We start from the raw sequence: 18,463 nt of genomic DNA, 5'->3' as shown, positions 1-18,463 counted from the left end.
ATCTTGCAAGTTTTGCACTGGCAATTTGAGATGGTTCCCTCCTCCAACACACCTGATTCATTTATTGAGTTCTCTTGTAAGTGTTGCACTGGCAATTTGAGATGGTTCCCTCCTCAAACACACCTGATTGATTTATTGAGTTCTCTTGTAAGCGTTGCACTGGTAATTTGAGATGGTTCCTTACTCCAACACACCTGATTCATTTATTGAGTTATCTTGCAAGTTTTGCACTGGCAATTTGAGATGGTTCCCTCCTCCAACACACCTGATTCATTTATTGAGTTCTCTTGTAAGTGTTGCACTGGTAATTTGAGATGGTTCCTTACTCCAACACACCTGATTGATTTATTGAGTTATCTTGCAAGTTTTGCACTGGCAATTTGAGATGGTTCCCTCCTCCAACACACCTGATTCATTTATTGAGTTCTCTTGTAAGTGTTGCACTGGCAATTTGAGATGGTTCCCTCCTCAAACACACCTGATTGATTTATTGAGTTCTCTTGTAAGCGTTGCACTGGTAATTTGAGATGGTTCCTTACTCCAACACACCTGATTCATTTATTGAGTTATCTTGCAAGTTTTGCACTGGCAATTTGAGATGGTTTCCTCCTCAAACACACCTGATTCATTTATTGAGTTCTCTTGTAAGTGTTGCACTGGCAATTTGAGATGGTCCCCCCCTCTACAAGCCTGATTTCTTTCAGCTCTCTTAAATAATGCACTTGCATGTCCCTCTTCCAACACACCTGTTTGATTTATTCAACTCTCTTGTAATTGTTGCACTGTCGATTTGAGATAGTTCACTCCTCAAACACACCTGATTCATTTATTGAGTTCTCTTGTAAGCGTTGGCAATTTCCTCCAACAAACCTGATTTTTTTTTTCAGCTCTCGTTTGAATACTGCACCTCCATTTTGAGATATTTCCCTCTTTTAACACAATTGTTTGATATATTCAGTTCGCCTGCAAACTCTGCCTGCAGTCCCTCTCTTTCTCCAAGATATGGCAGCATTACGCCATTTTCCAGTCCCTCTCTTACTCTCCTGTCAAGGTGCTCCCAATCAGCCAATTAGACAACCCCTACTAAAAATACTCCAGACCTCCCAAATCAGTTTTTGATTGTTTCTCAAGACATTCACTTGCCAAAACGACAAGTGTGCCTTCCCAAGACTTTCTTCTTCAGTTCCCTCGGCTCCCCAGGACCATCCTCGCCCGCCGTTGTCTTATAGGTACTCCCAAATCTTCTTTCTAAGACTTTCACCACCACGAGACCACCTTCCCAAGTCTCCCAGCCTCATCTCAAGACCTTTCTCTCCAACCATCAGCTCAAGACCTTCCCCTCCAACTATCTTCTCAAAGGTACTCCCAAATCTTCTAAGACCTTCACCACCACGAGACCACCTTCCCAAGTCTCCCAGCCTCATCTCAAGACCTTTCTCTTAACCATCTTCTTGAAGGTACTACCTAATCTTCTTTCCAATACCTTCACCACCACGAGACTGCCTTCCCAGGTCTCTCCGCCTCATCCCAAGACCTTTCTTTCCAATCATCTTCTTGAAGGTACCCCCTAATCTTCTTTCCAATACCTTCACCACCACGAGACTGCCTTCCCATGTCTCCCTGCCTCATCCCAAGACCTTTCTCTCCAACCATCTTCTTGAAGGTACCCCCTAATCTTCTTTCCAATACCTTCACCACCACGAGACTGCCTTCCCAGGTCTCCCCGCCTCATCCCAAGACCTTTCTCTCCAACCATCTTGAAGGTACTCCCAAATCTTCTTTCTAAGACCTTCACCACCACGAGACCACCTTTCCAAGTCTCCCTGCCTCACCCCAAGACCTTCCTCTCAACCATCAGCTTGAAGGTACTCCCATATCTTTCAAAGACCTTCACTACCACGAGACCACCTCCCCGAGGCTCCCTGCCTCATCTCAAGACCTTCCTCTCAAAGGTACTCCTAAATCTCTTTTTAAGATTCCCTCCACAACTGCAAAAGCACTTTCTCCAGGGCATCAATACATGTTCAGGTTTTTCCTCTTTGTCACATCTGATTCAAATGATTGGAATTTCAAATCTTGTCAACAGCACTTGCATGAAACCTGCAGAATTTCGCCTCTTGAAGACCACAACTGCAAAGAGACTTCTCCCAAGGGACCAAGATGGGTCCGTTTCCCTCCTCCCACACATCTGATTCTAATCACAATTCCCATGAGATTTGTGCTGGGCTTCCAGGTGAGTTGATAAAAATGTGTAAATCCTGTGGCATTTTGTCCCTGGAGGACTAGGACTGCAAAGACGCTTTCTCCAGGGAATACTCATGTATGGTTCACCCTACTACACATCTGATTCTTATGATCAAAATTCTTGCACAGTGTCTGCAGCGCTTGTATTTTCCCATTTTTACTCGACTACTCCCGAACATAAGCTGATGAAAACTAATTGGGTGTGCTGTAGGTTGGACACTTGTAAAACATCGGCATTTTTGCCCATAAGACCACAATTTCTTTTACCAGGCCATCAAGACAAATGGCTGTCCTCCTTTAGGGCCACAAATCATTGGGAATAAAAGCACCTACAGTGGAACCTCGGTTCTCGACCATAATCCGTTCCAGAAGCCCTGTTCGAAAACAGATTTGTTCGATCACCGAAATCGTTTTTCACATTAAAAATAATGTAAATCGTTTTAATCCGTTCCAACACCCTGAATGTTTAACGTAAACATGAAGCTAACCCAGGCTAATCGTACGTCCGCGGTATCGTAATCTTCCGTACAAAAGATTACCCTAACATGAACGTGTAAAAATAAAAAAAATCAGGTCATTTAGCACCCGGGTCTCCACAAGTGGTGAGCGGTTCATTGGAAAGGGGGCTCCGTTCCAACACCCTCAATGTTTAACGTAAACTTAAAGCTAATCGTACGTTCGCGTAATCTCCCGTACGAAAGATTACGCTAACATGAACGTGTAAAAATAAAAAGGCTAAAGAAAGGAATTATGAATAGGATTTCTTACCTTTGTGGTGGTCAGCAGAAGGCGCAGGAGAGATCTGACACTCGCACACCTCCTTCATATTTACTATTATTTCTTAAATGCAATAGTTGTACGCACTACTTTTCTTTTTTCACCTGTAGCAACTTTGCCGCTTGCACTGACTTTCTCCGGAGGCATAATTAGGGGCTAAAATACCCGTATGCCGCTCAGCATCGCACCCTAGCGTGCACACTCACGCATTACCGGCGTTAGAACTCCGATTTTTTTTGATCGAACAGCGAAGCAAGAATTTCTCAATTTTTGGTCGGACTCGATTTGTTCCAACTGAGAGGTGTTCGAAAACCGAGGTTCCACTGTACTCTCATTTTGACACATTTTATTATGATGGTACACTTGGAAAAAAACTCTTAAATTGATATTTTTGTCATTTTATTGTGCTGTTTATTCTAAATAAATTGACTTTTAACGTTATTTACTTAAAAGTGCCCTTTTTTATTAAATACTTTCGTTTCAGGAAAACAGGATTTTTTTTTTTTTTTTTTTTTTTTTTTTTTTGACATTAATTTTCATACAATATTGCAAAACAAACTATTACTTCGCACTGGGAGCAAACACTAAGTCAATCGTGTTATTTCATTTCATCTATTTCGTGGATTCTAAATAATCCCTACATACTATTACGTAAATCTTAAAAGGTGAGAGTCGGGGTTGGCCAAGAATAAATTACAGTAATTATTTCATTACAACGTTTAAAAAAAACAATCTTGCTGGTTTGTTCTTGCAATCCAAATAAAAATATTTGGCGTCCTCTAGTGGCAGGCAAGTATATAGTTTTAACCTGAGTATAGAAAAATTGTGATTTGTCGCCACCGTGTGGCATCTTGTGACATTACGTATTCTAGGGTTAGGGTTTTGGTTGCTCCAACAAAAACCCTAAAGTTTGTACTGCCCTGACTGGGATTCAAACCCAGAACCCTATAATTGAAATACAGTCATCATAGCCGTTAAGCTATCCGTGCTCTTTCTAATTCATATTAAAACATGACATGCTAGAATTTTGGATAAACCTAGAGTTCTGGGGTCAGAAAACGGGCCAAATTCAAGTCCAGATTAATTTGCTAAACCCTAACCCAGGGATGTCAAACTCAACTGCACAAGGGGCCAAAATTCCAAACACACTTAAGGTCGCGGGCCAACCAGGATAAACATGTATTGAACACACTTAAACTGAATGTTTTTGGAACATAAATATGAATAATAGACAAGAATATTAAATTTAAACCTTAAATTACTTATACAGTATTTATTATTTTTGCTGTAAATTAAAATATCTTGTTAAATTATACAACTTAGAACTTTAACAGCTTAACATTCAAATTCCTTTGCTCCTATGTCAATGTATATATTAAAAAAAACTTAAATATTTTGCTCTCCTTAATATATCTCCTGTCAAAAGTAGAAATATGAAAATGCTACACAAATTATTTTGTAAAAACGTCACAACATTTTGAGAACAGGGAGCCCGATGTGCTTAACTTTGGCGCAGAGATGGGAGGGAGTGCCTGCACTTTTTGCATCCCTCCCAATCAAATAACTACCGTATTTTCCGCACTATAGGGCGCACCCCGAAAAAATAGTTTTTGGTCCTATATCTTCCATACATAAGGCGCACCGGATTATAAGGCGCTACAATGGGAACATGGACAAAACAGTCAGATAGTTCAGTCCAACTAATTACCCCCTTAACATTCCCAAAGCTTGCAAAGAAGCAAATACGTGTCGTAGACACGTGCGGATGCGGTGTCCGTACGATGTCACTCAAATGCATAGTTTCAAATATCATTCGGAAGGTTAAAGTCTCGGGATTCAAGAAATGCCAACCATGCCTTAGTTTCTATTTTTGCTCGTAACTTTACTGTGCATATGACAATAAACACTTTGAATTGAGTTGAATTCACTCAACTCATCACAGCAACATCAAGATTGTTCTAAAACCAGATACCGGGAAAATATAAAGCCGCGTAGCTCACCTAAGTTCTCACGTTCAATAATGATACGCAATCATGTTCTTCTTACAAGCGTGAGTGTAGTAAATCCAGGAGAGTAAATTATTTGCAAATACAGACTAATAAAACATGTTTCTTTATGGCGTACTTTAGCAAGCTTGCTATTTAGTCATCTTTTTCGGGCAATTGCAGGGTTTGTTTCGGCCCTCTAGCCTATCCGAGGCTCCGAATAACTTTAGCCAATAGCGATCGATTCAAATGATGATTGTCACATTGGTGTATATAAATCCCAGCATACACCGCGGACTACTTGGCGTTCGGGGGAAAATCTAGTCGGCAAGTGCAAGTTAGTTGGAACACTTTGCGACTTAATGTTGATCCATAAATAAGGCGCACTGTATTATAAGGCGCATGGTCAGCTTTTGAAAAAAATTAAGACTTTTAGGTGCGCCTTATAGTGCGGAAAATACGGTAGGTTCTTTTCCGGTGTTTTGGCGTATTTACAATTTGTTCCCTGGATTCATAAAAAAGTATCTGAACACTAAACAGATTATATAATGAGCTTTTATATAAAGGATTCTTTAGCGTTGTACAGCCAAAACGATTTTTTTTTTTTTTTTTGTGACACCTTGACTGTAAATCGCAGTGAAAACGTGCCCTGTATATTCTGAATAGTACTGCTCACAAATCGGCTTTGCGTGGTTTTGCCTGTATCTGAACAGGATCAATGGCTCAAGGTTTGAGCGAGATGGAGAAAATTTGCATGCAACTAAATTTGTCTGAGCCATTGGTACTCATAGAAAGAGCCATATATGGCTCGCGAGCCATGGGTTTCCGTCCCCTGGTATATAGTATAGTATACGTCATACATGAAGGAATAGGCACAGTGACTAAAACATCAGAATATGATGAGACGGCATTGTTCATATTGACGGGCCATTAATAACAATAATGTCAAATGGCCTTGCGGGCTGAATATGATTACAAGGTGGGCCGGGAGTTTGACACATGTGCCCTAACCACAGCTCCAACCAAAACCCTAACTCCCTTCTGCTACCAAAATTCTACAACCATTCAAGGATTCATTTAACACTTGTAACAAATTAAATCATGATATGATTAAAGCAAACGGTTTAAGGTGGGGACCGGACTAGTAGATTAGAGAGAGAGAGAGAGAGAAACAAAAGGGATAAAACATTGTGAGAGAGGGGGGAAAGAAAGGGAGAGGAGTAAAGAAATACAGAAGAGAAAAGAAAGCACGAAGGGTAGGGAGAAAAGGAAAAAAAAAGTTGGAGCAAAATAAGTCAAAAAGAGACAAAGAGCAACAAAGAAAAGAAGAGAGTGACAGAGACAAAGAGTGGTAGAAAAGGGGTGGAAAAAAGTCAGATAAAATCAGGTAAAAGTGGTTGTAAAAGCTAGGGCACAGGTGTCAAACAGGCGGGCCAAATCAGGCCCGCTAAGGGATTGAATCCGGCCCGCGAGACAACACTCAGAGAAGCGCAAGAGAAAAACAAGCTGCAGGTTGAAATATGTCCACTTGATGTTGCCAAAGAAAGGTGCCTCGCACAAAGACACTGTACTTGTATTTATTTTTCTCGCTCTTTCTCCCACTCTGTCTTTCTTTCTTTCTCTCACTCTGTCTTTCTCTCTCTCTCTCTCTTTCTCACTCTCTGTCTCTCTCTCCCACTCTGTCTTTCTCTCTCTCTCTCTTCATACCCTTTGCACTTTCTTTTCTCTCCTTCTGTCTTTCTATTTCTCTTTGGATTTCTTTCTTCCTCTCCCTTCCTTTTCTCCCTCTCTCACGACTTTTTATCTTTTGTTTCTCACACTCACTCCCTATCTTTCTTTGTCCCTCCCTCTTTCCCTTATTTCTTGATCTCTTTTTTTCTTTCTCTTGAATCTACTAATCCGGCCCCCGACAGAATTTGTTCTATCGTGTGGCCCCTGGGTTAAAATGAATTTGACACCCCTGAGCTAGGGGATGCATAACACCGGCAGCTAATTGGCACCCAACCAACAAGCGTAAAACAAATGAAAGGCACCCAGGAAGAAAACACTTGATACAGGGAGTTATCTCTTTATTTTCTTTTCATTTTCAGGAAGTAGTGCACTTGATGAAGATTGGCGCAGCTGACCAGCGCTGCCATAAATTAAAGGTGAAAACCACACAAGTTGCACTTTTTTGTGTGTCCAAGCGCCTCTCTGCGTCCGTCTGTTCGTTTTGTTTACTTGGTCCTCTCCGCCGGGTGGGGGTAAGACGAAACCACGGAGCTCCTCGTGTTGGACCCTGCCGGCTTGCCGTAGGATTCGAGGTACAGGGTGTGGGCCCCACGCCGTTGGTATTATATTTTTGTCTTTTAGCGCCGCCTGGTGGACGCGAAGGTTATCTAACCTTCAGGAAGAGTTGAAGACCAAGTGGCAAACAAAGGGGAGCGAAAAACGTTAATTGATTGTTATAAATGTAATATAAATTTCTTTTAGCCATTTTAAATAAAATCAAATAATAAATCGATAATAAAAATCTGAGACGTCAACTACCAGCCTTACCATATCTGCTGCCCCCTGGTGGCCAATTGAAAACACGCCTATTTAAATTAAAACGTTTGTCATTTTGATTAAAAAATTCCTTTTGATTGTATAAAAATCTTTTTGTTAAACATAATTTTTGCGCATGCTGGTTTTTGTATAGCTAGATACTCGTGGTATCTGTAATCGGTGTATGGCACAGGCGGCCCGCGGGCCAGATCAGGCCCGCTAAGGGATTGAATCCAGCCCGCAAGACAACACTCAGAGAAGCGCAAGAGAAAAACGAGCTGTAGGTTCAAGTGTCAACTTGATGTTGTCAAAGAAAGGTGCCCTGAACAAAGACACTGTACTCGTGTATTTCTCTCTCTCTCCCCCACCTCTTTTTTCCCACTATGTCTCTTTCACTATCTGTCTCTTTTTATCTTCCTTTGTTGCTCTGTGTCTCTTTCGCTCTCTTTTAACCTCTTTTGCTCTAACTTCCTTTTTTTCCTTTTTTTCTTTCTCTTCATACCGTTCGTGCTTTCTTTTCTCTCCTTCTGTCTTTCTATTTCTCTTTGGATTTCTTCCTTCCTCTCGCTTTCTTTTTCCCCTCTTTCACGACTTTTTATCAGTTTCTCACGCCCTCTCCCTCTACCTTCTTTTGCTCTCTGCATTTTTTTTTTTAACTCTTTTTCTCTCTCATCTACTCCTCCGGCCCCCGACCAAATGTTTGTTCTATCGTGTGGCCCCCGAGTTAAAATGAGTTTGACACCCCTGGTGTATGGTATTAAAAACGAAGACTAATTTGTTACAATTTTTGAAAACGATAATTTGTGTAAAAGGCTTTTCTTTATATATATATATATATTTTTGCGGGTTCTGAATTTCCTCCAGCTAAATACGTGTGGTATCAGTGATAAGTGCATAGTATCGGTAAAACTATTACAATTTAAAGGACTAATTAATGCGATTTTGAGAACAATATTCCTTTGCTCTATATGAAAGATTATTTTCCAAAAATATAATTTCAAGGGGTTGATTTTTCTTAGTTGGGCACTTGTAGCATCAGTGGTCAATATTATATCGTTGTCTAACTTTTCCAGTTACCAGGATAAGAGTACTGGATTTATTCAGGATTACCGATACTTTAATGACTTCTGATGGGAACAATCCAGAAAAAAAAGGACATATAGTCAATAAACTATTATAAACCTCCTTAGATATCAGTTTTATATGAAACCGAAAAGGGATTTTATTTCAATTTGAGAATGCTTATCATAAAACATCCACACGAGGGCAGCAAATACTAATAGTTGAATCACTAAACCTGGTGTTAATGCTCAGCATAAATACGAATATTAGATACTATGTTTTTAAGTATTGGTTAGCTTCAAAAATATTTTATTACATATTTTGAAAGGGTTTAAGAAATATAAAAATGGATAGAAATACATTATATATATATATATATATATATATATATATATATATATATATAAAAAAGACAAAACAAGATAAAAATAAATTGTACAAATGTGTATAAATACTTTAGGAAAAGTAAAAAATAAAGTAAAATATACATAATAATATGGAAAGAAACTTTTCTTATTAGATATTTTTTTTAAATATAATTGCAATAAACATCTATGAAATATAGAAAAATGTGCCTTAAAAAATTGAATAAAAATAATTACATGAAAACAGCAAAAATATATATTAAAAATTCATAAATTTTAAATTTTTATATTTTCCTGGGGGGAACAAAATGTGAAAATATCTATACCAAAAAAGTAAACATATACACACATTAACCTAAAAAAGAGAAATAAATTACTTCATTAAAAAAAAAAAAAGCAAAAGTATACACAATTAATGTGATGTCATTAAATACAGAAAAATGTATATATAAATGCGACTAACCTTCTGCAGTTCCTCCCTCAACCAGGAGGGAAGCGGTTGCCCGAGGCGATGCAAAAGCTTGGAGAGCTCCACGTTGTGTTCCCTGTAGTACCTGGACAGGTAAGCCCGAGCCTACGCGCAAAATACTCCATATCAGTAAAAATGATAAGAAAAAGAAAGCATATTTATCATTTAAATACAGTAGACCACCAGTATTTTGTGTACTATGAGTCCTGAGGCTTGAAGTGATGCTAAAGGGAGAAGCAAAAACCATGACAACAATATATAATATTTGATCAACTACATGTAAATTCCATAAAAGTAGTACCGTATTTTCTGCACTATAAGGCGCACCTAAAAGCCTTTATTCTTTCAAAAGCTGACCATGCGCCTTATAATACAGTGCGCCTTATTTATGGAACAAAATTAATTCGCAAAGTCTTGCAGCCGCCGACTCGATTTTCCCCCGAAGGCGAAGTCGTCCGCGGTGTATGCTGGGATTTATTTACCGGTGTTTCATTGGCTAACCAATGTGTCAATCATCATTTGACTGGATCACTATTGGCTAAAGTTATTCGGAGGTCATGGGGAGGATCCTTTTTATCATTTACAGGCTGGCATTGGCTAAAGGGGCAAAAGAAAGCCTGCAATTGGCCGAAAAAGATGAATGTGAATAGCATGTTGGGTTGACGGGATACAGAAAGCATTTTTTACTTCTCTGTATTTGTAAATATTTTATTCTCCTGGATTTACTACCCTCACGGATATAAGAGGACATTGGCTGCACATTATTATGAACACAACGACTTCGGTGAGCTATTTCGGGTTTTATATTATCCCTGTATCTTGTTTCAGACTGAACTTGATGTTTCTGTGATAACCGGTGCAGATAATGGATGGAATGGAGTGTCTGTTTTTAAATTCAACTCAATTCCAAGTGTTTATTGTCATATGCACAGTAAAGTTGCGAGCGAAAAAGAAAACAGAAACTAAGGAATGGTTGGCATATCTTGATTCCCAAGACTTTAACCTTCCGAATGACATTTGGAACGATGCATTTGAGTGACATCGTACGGACACCGCATCCGCACGTGTTCTCGACACGTGTTTGCGTCTTTGCAAGCTTTGGGAATGTTAAGGGGGTAATAGGTTGGACTGAACTATCTGACTGTTTTGTCCACGTTCCCATTGTAGCGCCTTATAATCCGGTGCGCCTTATCTATGTCAAAAATAGGACCAAAAACTATTTTTTCGGGGTGCGCCTTATAGTGCGGAAAATACGGTACTTGCAATGTACTATTTGGTTATTTTCATGGTAATTGCTATAGGGCAACTTAACCTTGCGATGCCCACCTTGGAACAGATTCATGTCATATCCTGGGGTCTACTGTCTCAATTATAAGGAATAAATGTCAAAGACTGATGTATTTTGCTTACCTCCAAATCCATAGGAGGATACTTCCGCCCTTTGCTCCTCCCCAAGCACTTTGTCTTGCCCCCCTCCAGCAGCTGGCACCAGAAACCCTTTTGGGGGTCGAAACTGGGGAAACAAAGTTAGAGTGGTCAGATGTTACATATAATTATGACAAAATACATTCAAAATAGGAACAGTATTAAAATCATTGTGCTCATTATTATTTCCTTTATTATTAGGATTACTAGAATATAGTATATTGTAATCTGTTAAAAACCCAATATTAACACTACTGCTATTTCTTATGATAAAATTGGATTTTATTACAGTGCTATAATCGTGATGTGCGTAAAGAACCAAAGCCGATGAATGAATACACAAATAGGATTAGTTAGATATATTCTGAAATCATAAATGTAAGTAGAGCAAAAATTCCCCTAAAAATCAATTAGTTTGTCTTCATATTTTCCCCCCAATTTCTAGAAAAATCAATTGATGCATTTTAAATTAAAGACCCTAACTCTTACGCTAGCCCTACCTTAACTGTAACCCTAGCCCTAAACCCAACACTAACCTTTAACATTAGCCCAAACACTGACAATTACCCTGTACTTAACATTAGCCCAAACACTAACCTAAATCCTGAATTTAACCCTACCTTAACCTGAACACTAACCTTAACCCGACCACTAATATTTAACACTGACAATTACCATAACCCTAATACTAACCTCTAACACTAACCTAAACCCTGAACTTAACACTGCCTTAACCCAAACACTAACATTAACCCTACACTAACCTTAGCCCAAACACTAACCTAAACCCTGAATTTAACCCTACCTTAGCTTGAACACTAACATTAACCTGAATACTAATATTTAACACCGAAAATTACCCTGAACTTGACCTTAGCTGAACACTAACCTCTAACACTGACAATTACCCTAACCTTAACACTAACACTGACAATTAACCTTAACCCTAATACTAACCTCTAACACTAACAATTACCCTCAACCTAACACTAACCCAAACCCGAACACTAATATTTAACGATGTCAATTGCCCAAACACTAACCACTAAGACTAACCCTACCTTAACCCGAACACTAACGTCTAGCACTAACCTGAAACACCTCTTACACTGACATCAACCCTTCCCTAGCCCCAACATCTAGCCTTAGCCTTAAACTTAACTGTACTTGAAACCCCAACATCCCAAAGACTAACCCTTTCTGTAAAACTCTGACCAATACTAATCTTAATCCCTAGCTCTAGCTTCAACCGAATCCTAACGCTACCATAACTCATTTTGTTTCATTGTTTGCCAATTCCTGGATCAAACCCCCCCCCCCAAGTGACTCCTTCAAACAACCTAAATAAGGAAGAAAACAAAGTCACCGTTTGAACTCCAACAAAACACAACAAATCCCTTTTTCGTCCGACTCGCTCGGCGCAATCGCCGGAAAGGGCCTCTTGTTGCCCTTTTGCGAACGTGACCGGACGACGTAAACATGTCCCGCTTATCTTCACGCTTCATTTTCTTGTTTTTGTCGTCTGCTCTTTACTTTCCGTGTGACGAGACGGAAAAAAGGGTTGTCTTTGAGGAGCTGTCGAGCTGCTGTCGTGTCAAAAATCGTCCTTTTTGTGGGGTGGGGGACTATCTTTGTGCCCGGCACTCCTGTCAAATCTCATTTCTTTGCACATCTTCTGTGGACGGACACAGGCCCTCTGTGTCCCCGCGTACTAAAGTCCGGACGAAAAGCACCCCTGCCCCCCTTGTCTGGTGAGTTAGCTTTCCGCATTCTGATCAGCATGCTTGGGGACTAACTGAACACATGTAACGGCATTACATAACGGGTACAAAACGTGTCATTTTATTCCCTTAGTTCAGGGGTCGGGAACCTTTTTGACTCAAAGAGCCATTAAAGCAAAATATATTAATTTTATTTTTGGAAAGCGCCACACCATATATCAGGGGTGTCAAACTCATTTTAACTCTGGGGCCACAGGATAGAACGAACATTCTGTCAGGGGCCAGACTAATAGATTAAAGAGAAAGAAAAAGAGATAAAGAAATAAGAGAAAGAGGGAGGGAAAAGGAGAGAGGGCGGGACAAAGAAAGAGAGAGGGAGAGAGCGTGAGAGAGGAAGAAAGAAATCCAAAGAAAAATGGAAAGACAGAAGGAGAGAAAAGAGAAACGAAAGTGCGAAGGGTAGGAAGAGAGAGAGAGAGAGAAAAGAAAAAAATGAAGTTGGAGCAAAATAAGTTTAAAGAGACAAAGAGCAACAAAGGAAGAGAAAAAGACACAGAGAGAGAGTGGGAGAAAAGGTGTGGAAGAGAGAGAAAGAAATACAAGTACAGTGTCTTTGTTCGAGGCACCTGGCTTTGGCAACATCAAGTGGACCTATTTCAACCTGCAGCTTGTTTTTCTCTTGTGCTTCTCTGAGTGTTGTCTCGCAAGCTGGATTCAATCCCTTAGCGGGCCCGATTTGGCCCATGGGCCGCCTGTTTAACACCTGTGCCATATATTATGAGACAAATTGACTAAATTGCTAAACCCGCCCCCCAGACAAAAGCTTAGTCTTCAGCACATTTAATTTTGATGATTTGATCCAAATGATGAAAAGGGAATAATGCCCGTGTCCCAAAATCAACAAACATACCACTTAAAACTTCTCTTTCTTGCAATGACTCAAGATCGGTTCAACTCATTTTTACCCTTAAAAAAAACAAACAGTGAACAGAAAATCGATAGATCTTAAGATGAAGAATGACAGATGACTGAAGGACAGATATTTGTTTATATTGAAATTCATGTAGGGGCAGCGCATGTGCGGCACAGTTCATGTCTTGGGAACCTCCTGCGTGGGTTCAAATCCAGCTCCAGACTTCCTGTGCGGAGTTTGTATGTTCTCCCCGTGCTTGCGTGGGTTTCCTCCGGGCACTCCGGTTTCCTCCCACATTCCAAAAACATGCCTGTCAGGTTAATTGGCCGGTCCAAATTGTCCCTAAGTGTGAATGAGCGAGTGAGTTGTCTGTCCCCGTGTGCCCTGCGATTAGCTGGCAACCAGTTCAGGGTGTCCCCTGCCCACTGCCCGATGATTGCTGGGATGGGCTCCAGCACCTCCGCGACCCTACTGAGGATAAGCGGTGTAGTTGATGAGATGAGATGAAATTCATGTAATTGTGTGTGTTCTTTTCTTGTTAATGAGATTTCTACCAGCGGTGACTTAAATTGTGCGAAAGTAATGATACGATAAATGTCATTAGTCAGAAACATTTACAAAAATGTCTGAACATGTTGTGAATGGGCAAGTGAAAACAGTATGACAAAAAAAAAAAAAACCTAACCCTTACCCTACCCTGTTCCGTACTCTAACCCTAGCACTTACCCAAATTCTAACCCTTAGACAAACCCTTACCCTACCCTGTTTCATACTCTTACCCTAACCATTTGACTAGCGCTACACTGACCTTAGCCCTAATCCTAACTCTACCCCTTCGGCTAGCCCTAAACCTTACCTACCTTAAATCTGACCCTAACCATCCCTTACTCTAACACAGGGGTCTAGAAAGTAGGGCTTGGAGAAAAAAATAGAACTAGCACAATCTTTTAATGTATTCTAACATGCAGAGCCTATTGTTGCAGGTGCAAAATTGAGACAATGCTGACTTGTGAAAGGGTTCAGTCCATATAGGACACAATTTTAACTACAGTTTACAGTCTAGGTCCCACACCTGTAAATGGCTGTAAATTGCTAAATAAGTCTTTTATATGGAAGCTCATTAATCCATATATGTTCACTATTGCAACACTTTATGGTGAAAAGCCACAAAACAATCTTGAAGCACCCAAAAGCTCTAGCATTGCTCCTAGAGTAATTTGATTAGGTGAGTGGTAGAAATGGGCGGAGTTATACACACGATGCGTGTAACCCTCCCCCCAGCGCCATCTGCATTTAGGACAAACACTTTGGTATCTTTTGTTTGCATTTTTTTGTGGCATTTTTACATTAGAACTCTGCTCGCACCATTATTTAGGACAAAAATACCATCAAAATAAGCCCCAAAACCTTTAAGTAACTGCGGGAGAAAGACAAATTTTAACTGGTATATTGATATAGAACACAGCTCTTGTTAATTCAAATAATTTATCAAATCACCAAACATTACACAGTGAAATTAAATTTGCTGAAGAATTAGCATTGGTCTGCAGAGCGAGTTCGGCAGTTTTGTTAAATTTAATTTTCAAATATATGGTGAGGCTCTCTTCCACCCCCCAAAAAAAAAATCAAAATACTTTTGCTATTGTGGGTTTTGGGTCAAAAAGGTTCCCAACCCCTCTTAAGCCTTTGAATAAACCAAGCCTTACCTAAACTTTACTTTACCCTTACTCTAACCCTTCGACTAACCCTACCGTACACCACTCTAACCCTCCCTTACTCTAACCCTAACTTTACCCTTACTCTAACCCATTGACTAACCATTCCGCTACCCTACACCACTGTAACCCTCCCTTACTCCAAACCCAACTTTACCTTTACTCTAACCCATTGACTAACCATACCGCTACCCTACACCACTGTAACCTTCCCTTACTCCAAACCCAACTTTACCCTTACTCTAACCCATTGACTAACCATACCCCTACCCTACACCACTGTAACCCTAACTTTACCCTTACTCTAACCCTTCGACTAACCATACCTCTACCCTACACCACTCTAACCCACCCTAACTTTACCCTTACTCTAACCCTTCGACTAACCATACCCCTACCCTACACCCCTCTAACCCTCCCTTACTCCAACCCTAACTTTACCCTTACTCTAACCCATTGTCTTACCATACCCCTACCCTACACCACTGTAACCCTAACTTTACCCTTACTCTAACCCTTCGACTAACCATACCCCTACCCTACACCCCTCTAACCCTCCCTTACTCTAACCCTTCGACTAACCATACCCCTACCCTACACCACTGTAACCCTAACTTTACCCTTACTCTAACCCTTCGACTAACCCTACCCTACACCACTCTAACCCTCCCTTACTCTAACCCTAACTTTACCCTTACTCTAACCCATTGACTAACCATACCGCTACCCTACACCACTGTAACCGTCCCTTACTCCAAACCCAACTTTACCCTTACTCTAACCCATTGACTAACCATACCGCTACCCTACACCACTGTAACCCTCCCTTACTCCAAACCCAACTTTACCCTTATTCTAACCCATTGACTAACCGTACCCCTACCCTACACCACTGTAACCCTAACTTTACCCTTACTCTAACCCACCCTAACTTTACCCTTACTCTAACCCTTCGACTAACCATACCCCTACCCTACACCCCTCTAACCCTCCCTTACTCCAACCCTAACTTTACCCTTACTCTAACCCTTCAACTAACCATACCTCTACCCTACACCGCTCTAACCCACCCTAACTTTACCCTTACTCTAACCCATTAACTTACCATACCCCTACCCTAAACCACTGTAACCCTAACTTTACCCTTACTCTAACCTTTCGACTAACCATACCACTAACCCTCCCTTACTCCAACCCTAACTTTACCCTTACTCTAACCCTTCGACTAACCATACCCCTACCCTACACAACTCTATCCCTCCCTACTTTAACTCTACCCATACTTTAACCCTTTGACTAACCATACCCCTACACCACTCTAACCCTTTGATTAACACTAACCTTAATGTAATTCTTCTCCAAAATGCAATCCTAACATAATAATATAAAATGGGAAACATTATTGAAAAAACATAAGCAGATAGGATGTAGGACAAGTGACTCACGTAAGGGCTTGAGAGTAGTTAAAATGAGGGGTGACCCCCAGAAACTTCTGGACTTCATCCATGACAGTAGCAGGGTCCGTTCTCAGCTGATGGCCGTCGATGATCATCAGCTATACGTCAATCGAAAAAATGTTAAAAGCCAGACCAGTAAAGACGAGAAAACGTGTGGAGTCGATTCTACCTGTCCAGGTGGGTAGTAGGTGAGCCACCTTTCCAGGTGCGTGGCGTAGAGGCCCGGGTGCAGACAGCGGTTCTGCAGGGAACGCAGTTCGGCTGGGGCTCCTCCTCGGGCGCTGATCACATCGTAGAAGGAATAGCGGAGGGCGGCGTGGTCCTCGTGCGCACGCTGGTGCTAGGGACACCCCCCGAAAAATTAAACGATGATATTGTGTCATTATTCTCATAGAAGTATTCAAGTACAACTACAGTGGAACCTCGCTAGTTCGCGGTTCCACTTTTGTGGGTTCAGAGCTTCGCGGGTCTAAAAAATATACCTTACCTTCTCAATCAAAGCATTTAGTGACTTGAGCCAGCGCGAGCTTATGTCAACTGAGGCCACGGTGTGGACACTCTAATTGTGAAGGGGAGGGGTTAGTCATGGTGAGTTACCGCTTCACTCCCCCCCCCCCCCCCCCTTCCACTCCTCCCACCTCACCCCCTTCTTATGTGGCGCTGTTTATCATGGAGGAACTTGGCTAAGTATATTCTCTTCTGTCAAATTTCATCTCAAGTTTGACTTCTTTATACCAAAAGCGAGCGGTTGCCTGTACTACCTAAACACGGCTAATTGTGTGTGGTTTCGTGTGTTTGTTGTAAAACCCGTTCGATGCCGCTAGCTAAAGTATGTTGCTATTGTCAGAAGGTAGCTCTTTCACTTTCATTAAAATGAACACAGACCATTTTTTTAACTGTTGTTTCCCAAAACGCTTCACAAACACTCATCAAATATCACATTTTCACTGTTTTTATTTTCAATATGTAACCGGTAGTGTTAACAAGCGAAATAAGCTGCGATGGCTGCATGTGGTTGAGAGCGGTTAATACAAGCATACTGAATGCTTCGTAGTGGTTTCGCCGCAGTCCTATTCTGTGTACATACAACATATTTTACTTTTTTTTGTTATAACATGAATTTCACTTTCTCTCTCTCTCTACCCGTATTCTATATAGCGTACTGTATACAGGGGGAGTGTACTGTATACGTTTTTTTAAGCATTTTTGAAGGGGCGCCGCTACTTCGCGGGTGGTCTCGGTCCACATTAACCGCGATAACCGAGGGATTACTGTACTTCACCTTCAGAGATTTTAAACAAAGCCTAACCCTTAGCCTTACCCCTAATTCTTAACCTTTTCCTTACCCTTACCCCAACCCAGGGGTCCGAAACGTATGGTTCACAAGCAGTGTTTGGAAATACTTTTGCTGCAGAAAACCAACGGCGGCGTGTCCGTGCAAACTGACATCCTTTACAGCAGTGTTTTTTCAACCCTTTTCGAACCAAGGTACACTTTTATTTATAAAAAAAGGTTCCGAGGCACACCGTCCGTCAATGTTTTCATGTCAAATATTTCACTGTACTACCTCCTAAGCAGATAATTAGTATCTCTTTTTACAGACTATGTTTACAGTGGCTAGAGAGTGAAAAAGAGAAAAGAAAACAAATCGCAGAGTCAAATGTAATAATGATAACAATATTAAGTAAGAGAATAATGGAGAAAAAAATTAAGCTCATTGCTTTGTCATTATTACAATAATTCGAAATGGAATGGAAATCCGTGTGAAGTCCAAATAGACCCAAAATTCGTAGAAAATAAGGAT

At 40.7% G+C, this 18,463-nt stretch overlaps 2 protein-coding genes across 4 annotated transcripts in view; one reads left to right on the top strand and one right to left on the bottom strand.

The window, feature by feature from the left end:
• The first annotated feature begins 373 nt into the window (after positions 1-373).
• Positions 374-11,484, top strand: LOC148360535 (uncharacterized). 2 transcript variants are annotated; one of them, XR_015851073.1, is made up of 5 exons: positions 374-1,952; positions 2,087-2,233; positions 7,097-7,309; positions 9,432-9,521; positions 10,853-11,484. XR_015851073.1 is itself a non-coding variant. In XM_088341390.1 (4 exons), the coding sequence occupies exons 1-4, from the start codon at positions 1,613-1,615 to the stop codon at positions 7,403-7,405; spliced, it is 696 nt and encodes a 231-aa protein (XP_088197516.1). In that variant the 5' UTR covers positions 374-1,612; the 3' UTR covers positions 7,406-7,565. The 2 variants fall into 2 exon arrangements, 1 of the variants encoding a protein (XP_088197516.1); XM_088341390.1 differs by lacking the exons at positions 9,432-9,521; positions 10,853-11,484 and having other exon boundaries at positions 374-1,663; positions 1,764-1,952; positions 7,097-7,565.
• The window catches only part of ndst3 (N-deacetylase/N-sulfotransferase (heparan glucosaminyl) 3), a 123,489-nt gene continuing 112,084 nt past the window's right edge, over positions 7,059-18,463 (bottom strand). The window contains exons 11-15 of one of the 2 annotated variants that reach the window (XM_088341388.1): positions 16,829-16,999; positions 16,648-16,757; positions 10,839-10,941; positions 9,423-9,533; positions 7,059-7,384 (exon numbers count right to left, since the gene is read on the bottom strand). In XM_088341388.1, coding sequence (XP_088197514.1) covers positions 7,355-7,384; positions 9,423-9,533; positions 10,839-10,941; positions 16,648-16,757; positions 16,829-16,999 — 525 coding nt within the window. In that variant the 3' untranslated portion in view covers positions 7,059-7,354. Of the gene's footprint in view, positions 7,390-9,422; positions 9,534-10,838; positions 10,942-16,647; positions 16,758-16,828; positions 17,000-18,463 lie in introns of both variants that reach the window. The other variant, XM_088341389.1, reaches the window with a different exon arrangement.

The sequence above is a fragment of the Urocampus carinirostris genome, chromosome 8 (genome assembly GCF_059441175.1).
Source record: "Urocampus carinirostris isolate Australia breed hairy pipefish chromosome 8, RoL_Ucar_1.0, whole genome shotgun sequence".
NCBI lineage: Eukaryota > Metazoa > Chordata > Actinopteri > Syngnathiformes > Syngnathidae > Urocampus > Urocampus carinirostris.
The sequence above is the reverse complement of the archived record's forward strand: the minus strand, read 5'-3'. Positions and strand labels throughout refer to the sequence as shown.